General features: G+C 37.0%; 1 protein-coding gene across 1 annotated transcript; it reads left to right on the top strand.

Annotated features, from left to right (window-relative positions):
• Positions 1–122: 122 nt before the first annotated feature.
• Positions 123–1,542, top strand: LOC130810091 (uncharacterized). The gene is made up of 5 exons (XM_057676037.1): positions 123–127; positions 214–359; positions 441–521; positions 668–769; positions 941–1,542. Exons 1-5 carry the CDS (start codon positions 123–125, stop codon positions 1,540–1,542), a joined length of 936 nt encoding a protein of 311 aa, XP_057532020.1.
• The last annotated feature ends 4,935 nt before the right edge of the window (positions 1,543–6,477 follow it).

The following is a 6,477-nucleotide window of genomic DNA, read 5'->3' on the forward strand; positions in this document are numbered from 1 at the left end:
GGAAGCTAAATCGCCTCAACAACATACCCCTTCTACTCAAAAAAGTAGAATTGATGTAAGTGTTCTTCCATCCGATCTTGCTGATAGATGGCCAATTTAAAATTATGATGTGAATGATCGCGATGAGGTAAGGAGAGCTTATATTCAAAGAGGTCCCTATCAACCCCCACATGATACTTATCCCCAAACTATATTGTCTGGATATGCATGTAGATTTAACATGTCTTGGTATGATAAGTATTCTAATTGGTTAGAATATAGTCTTAAAAATGATGCTTGTTATTGCTTGTGTTGTTATTTGTTTGCAACTGAAAGTGAAATTGCAAGTCGCTATGGAGGAGACACATTCATTAGTAAAGGTTTGAGACTTGGAATAATATCAAAAGATTTGATAAACATATTGGGGAACCGAATAGTATTCATAATCAATGTGTGAAAAGTTGAAATTGAATATAGAAATTGTTTGAATGCATCCGAGGATAGTGCTAGATTAATTTTGTGTTCAGGATTACCTTTTCGAGGTCATGATGAACGTGAAACATCTAGTAGGAAAGATAATTTTCTTACTTTTTTAAAATTTTTGCCAAAAAGAATGAAAGTGTTGGTATTGTAGTTTTAAAAAATGCTCCTGGTAATAATCAAATGACATCTCCTTTGATCCAAAAAGATATTGCCAATGCTTGTTATAAAGAGACCATTAACGCTATTCTTGAGGAACTTGGGGATGATTATTTTGCTATCTTAGTCGACGAATTCCGTGATGTCTCTTGTAAGTAACAATTGGCTCTTGTTTTGAGATATGTTGATAAAAGGGGTTTTGTGATGGAGCGTTTAGTTGGTCTTGCCTATGATACTAGCACTACTGCAGCGTCATTCAAATAAATAATATATTTTATGCTTGCTCAGTTGTGTTTGAGTCCATCTCATATAACATGCCAAGGTTATGATGGAGCAAGCAACATGCAAGGTCATATTAATGGGCTAAGGACTTTAATCCAGAATGATTGTTCATCTGCACATTATGTACACTGTTTTGCTTACCAACTTCAATTGACTCTTGTTAAGGTTGCACACAAACATGTTGATGTTGAGCATCTTATTGATTTTATCAATCTTACATTGAATACTATTGGTGTTTCTTATAAACGTAGAGATAAGTTTCGACAAAAACAAGTTGAGATGGTTGAAAAAGCCTTATCTGAAGGTGAGCTATTAATTGGAAAGGGTTTAAATCAAGAAGTTGTTCTTCAAAGACCTGGGGATACTCGTTGGGGTTCTCATTTTAAAACTTTCTCCAATTTCATTCAAATGTTTTCTCCTATAGTTAATGTGCTTGATGCTCTTGTAGTTGCTGGAGATGATGATATAGCTAGAAGTCAAGCTAGTTTGGATGGCATACAAACTTTTGATTTTGCTTTCATGATTTGTTTAATGAAATTAGTATTAGGGATCTCTAATGGACTAAGTCTATCTTTGCAAAGAAGAGATCATGACGTTGTAAATGCTATGTCCTTGCTTGGTACTACTAAGAGACGATTTTAGAAGACTAGGGATGAAGGATGGGAATTTTTGATGAATGAAGTGAAATCTTTTTGTGTACAACATGACATTGTGATAAATGATTGGTTAATGTTTTTTGCACTATTATTGATATGAAAATGCAAGAACTTGATTGTCGCTTTCCTGAGATTAGTACAAATTTACTTATTGGAGTTGGTTGTTTGAATCCTGCTAATTCATTTTCCTATTACAACAAAGAGAAGGTAATAAAAATGGCAAAGTTGTATCCCGATGATTTTGATAATTTCTCTACTAGATGAGCGGTATTCAAGCTTAAGTACTCTTGGTGATTTCTCCAAAACATTAGTTCAATCTGGTTTGTATATGTCTTGCCCACATTTTTATAAGCTATTGATGTTGGCGTTGACTTTTCCAGTATCTACAGCAACAGTTGAAAGAGTGTTCTCAGCAATGAAGATTATTAAAACTGAGTTGCGCAATAAGATATCTGATGAGTTTTTAAATGATACTGTTGTAACTTATTTTGAAAGTTGTAACTTATTTTGAAAGTGATTTGTTTCAAAATTTTTCAAATGATGATATTATGCGTCGTTTTCAGAATATGAAAACTCGGCGTGGACAATTACCTTAATCAATTCTTGTTTAATGTAATTTTTTAACGCAATTGATATAATTTTTTTTTTCAATTATCGACATCCCTCGTCTATTTTTCTGGTTCCGCCCTTGACGGCATGTGCAACATACTCGACTTTACAAACCCCAAAGTTAGGAAGCCTCATGCACTATAGATACATAGTAAATTTTTTGTATTTTAAAAAAAATAAAGCAACTTGTAGAAGGATTTAACATAAAAAGAATACGAGGGGTCAAATATTAAAAATGCACTAGGTCTTATAAATATCATAAATTCTTGTGAGAGACGATCTCTTTAAAAGAATATCTCTAATTGGGCCGTCCTATTATATATTTTTTTAAATATTGTAAGTAGCCATTAAGAATGATGTAAGTAAACATTTAAGATATTGAAAGTAGGCATTAAGGATACGGTAAGTAAGCATTAAAGATAATACAAGTAGACATTAGGAATACGGTAATTAGACATTAATCTTTAGTGGGTTGGACTTGAGATACGTCTCTCAAGAGACTAGCTGAATAAAAAATTTGGTTGCATTTAAAATGGTGATAGTGATGTATGGTGAGGCAAACCGTTACTTATTGGGCAAAATTAATGATGCTAATATACTAATTGAAATACTTCTTTTCATGTTAATTTGTGTAAATAATAAGAGAATAATTATGTAAGTTGGGCTATTCAGCCCGTGTATAAAAATTATCTCACGATAAAACCGTTTCACACAAAAATTTATGTAAAAACTTACCGGAGTAGTTTCCGATCATGGTAACGGTAGCATCAGCATTAGGCCCAATAACAGCAATAGTAGGATGTTGGGTTGCGGACAACGGCAGTGATCCAGGCCTGTTCTGGAGAAGAACTATTCCTTGATGAGCTGCCTGAAGGGCCAGATCTTGATGGGCTGGAGTGCAAACATCTTTTGGGCCTAAGTTTGCGAGATAACATCGCTACCTGAGATAGTGTTTTGGTATTTAATTTAATTTTGTTTTGTTTAATTAATTTAATTTTTAAGTTATTGTTGTTTAATAAATGTTGTAATGCATTATATTATGATAATGTTATTGTAAGTGTCTTTTTAATTTAAATTTGAGAAAAAGGAAAAAAAAATTTAAATCCAGTTGCACAAAAAGTGCAACAGGATTTATTCTTAATTTTTTTAAAAAAATTTCGAATGAAATTTTTTATTTTATTTTCTTTTTTTATTTTTTAATTTCGAATGAATTTATTTATTTTTTTTTAATCAATTTATTAAATTTTAGTTGTTTAAATATTTATGAATATAATAATTGTTGATTTTTTTAATTGTGAATTATTTTGGTTGGTAATAATTTATATGATTGTAAGTGTTTGTAGTAAATTAACTTAAATGTTTATTAAGTCAATATTGTAAGTGTAATTAAAATGAATATAACTTAATTTAATTTTTTATGCTTTTAATTTTTTATTAATACTCCCTCCGTTCCTTTTTGTTCTTCCTATTTGGGTATTTCACAAAGATTAAGAAAAAGAGAATCTTTGGTGGTAGTGGGTATTATTTTAATTATATAATAGTGGAAAGTAATGATTGTATTGGAAGTATGAGGTTGTAGTGGGTATTATTTTAATTAAATAGTAGTGTGAAGTAATGATTGTATTGGAAGTATGAGAGAGAAAATAATTATAAATAAAAGAAAATGGGTACATTAAAAGAAAAGGGGGATTTTAAGGGGTAAAAGTGAGATAAAAACTTTCTAAAAATAGAAAGTATTCTAAAGTGGAAGAACTTTTGAAACTACCCGTTATAGTAATGTGGAAGATCAAAAAGGAACGGAGGGAGTAGTAATTAAAATATGAAAATTGTAGTAAATGGCTGCAAATCAAGGAAAAGGTAAAGGGTTTTTTAGAGGGTTATTGAGCGGCAGTAGCTCTAGGCCGACTTTACTGAGAGGGGATCCCCATGAGAGGGGGGTTGCGGGATATGCAAGGCGAGCAAGGCAAGAACAGGCGGCCAGACATAGTCAGGCCCAAAGTTCAACAACCCTAGAGTAAGTGCGTAGTCGCTTTCAGAGCCAGAGTAGCCTGCATAGTCATACGGTCGGCTCAGGTGACGATGATACTGATTACGACGATTCTATTAGTCGGGAAGAGTCTGTCGGTCAGGATGAGTCTGCCGGTCATCCTGTTGATTGGACGATCATCAGAGGCCATGCCGGTCAGTTTAGGATTAGAGGGCATAGCGCGGCTGACACTTCTGATCACGCAGGAGCCAGCCAGGTTGAGGATGCGACTCCACGGGGGAGGAGGCGCTCACAGTCCGTGGGCATGGACTGGTTGATCACATCACCCCAGCCCGGGGGCCCTGTTGACACCACTTTAACACCCAACTACAGTGGGCACATAGCAAAGTTTATATTTGAGGGTTTGGAGCGCACCCCTCCGATTTTGGAATGTCGTCCTAGGAAGAGGACGTTGGATGCAATCATCAGACTTCAGGACATGTCTGATGAACTGTACGGTGTGTTACCTGCCACTCCTCTTAGTCGTTTGCCGTATATAATGCACCAGCACATTGATAGTGCTCTCATTACGGAATTTGTGGAAAGGTAGCAGCCTGATACCAACACCTTCCACATGCCGTGGGGGGAGATGACCATAATGTTGCACGACGTGCAACGAATCTTAGGAATTGGCATTGACGGTTCACTTCCCGTTGAACCGTCTGATCATGAGTGGAAGCTTGGCCTGGTCGGCCTGTTTGGGGAGCCATTGTCGGAGCTGCGTGGGAAGGGGCACTTCACCAGCGGCAGCATTAACGTTGGTGCACTGTTGCAGCTATGCCACTGTTCTCAGTCTATGGAGACTCAGGCTACTGCGTACTACATGGCTATAGTGGGTTCCACGCTGCTCGTGGATAAGACTAGAGTTGCGATGCGGCCTCACCCTATTGTTGCTGTAACTGCTGATCAGCATGACATTGCTTGGGGTGCATTGACGCTTGCTCACATGTATCGCCAACTGGGTATAGCGACAAGGACTGGGTGCAAGACTATTGTTGGTTGTCTGACACTGTTGCAGACATGGATATACGAGTACTTCCCAGCCTTCCGCCCCCATCCGCGCCAAGCTAACATGCCGAACAAGACTAGGGCACAGATGTGGTCGCTGCAGAAGCCAATCCGTGAGCTGAGCAGTTGAGAAACTGCAGGAGCATACTAGAGACCATGACAGAGACACAGGTTTTATACATGACCTCACACATCGTTGTACTAAATATTTTAATTTATATTATGTCGTTTATGTTTATTTTCTTTGTAAGCAGGTGGAGTGGACTCCGTACATGAGTTCTGCTAGGGCTTTATTGAACAACCACCCACACACCTCCTATATTGATTGTATCACCTGTTTTGATATCATGGAGGTCTATTTGCCTGAGAGCACAGTCAGACAGCTCGGGTTTGCACAGTCCATTCCCCCCCCCCCCCTCCGCTAAGACCTACCCAAACTGTGCGACCGGCATAGGTGTCCTACTGAGTGACATTCTCTTCTCTGTCTATGTACACGGAGATGTGGAGTAGGTTCCCCTATTGTGCCCATGTAGTTGAGCAGGCACTGCGTCGGGCATCGGTTCCATCAGAGGCTGCCCCTGAGTACATTGACTGGTTTAGAGTGTCTTCCCACTCGTTTCTCATCCCATGTGAAGAACCTGCTGCTCCGTTCAATGTTGCAGACAACAGAGTCGAATATGTTAGTGTTTATGTTTATCTATTACATTTTTATGTGTCATTACCGAAATTAACTGTCTAATTTTTTGACAATGTAATTGTTTAGTTTTTACAGTTTGCGGCTAAATTTCCAAATAGACTCACGTCATTGCTTAGGATGCCATCTATTGTGCAAATGACGCCTCGGGAAAGACATGCTGCTGATCTAGATAAACTTAGAGAGTCGTTTGAGGAGTGCCAAGCATTTAGAGGGCACAACCTTAATAGATATAATAACTACAATGAATACAATTAATAATATAGATATACTAACTACAATGAATACAATTAATAAAATGATAACAACAAGTATAATCAGTACAAATAACACTAAGGAGTATCTAAATTGACCGCGTCTTTGACGGTGTTATTTTGTTGTCGTTGTATGCTGCACATTCTATTCCAAATTAATATCCTGTTGCGATACTATATCTCTAAATCTTTACATGAATTGTTAGCTGCTGCTCTCCAATTATGCTGGACTGGCGGCAGTGGAGATGAATCATCGTTCATTAAAAGCTGAACATAATGATTCCTATTAACCCAAAGAATATGTATAAGTTTGTTTACGCTATGCATTCC

The sequence above is a fragment of the Amaranthus tricolor genome, chromosome 1 (genome assembly GCF_026212465.1).
Source record: "Amaranthus tricolor cultivar Red isolate AtriRed21 chromosome 1, ASM2621246v1, whole genome shotgun sequence".
Taxonomy (NCBI): domain Eukaryota; kingdom Viridiplantae; phylum Streptophyta; class Magnoliopsida; order Caryophyllales; family Amaranthaceae; genus Amaranthus; species Amaranthus tricolor.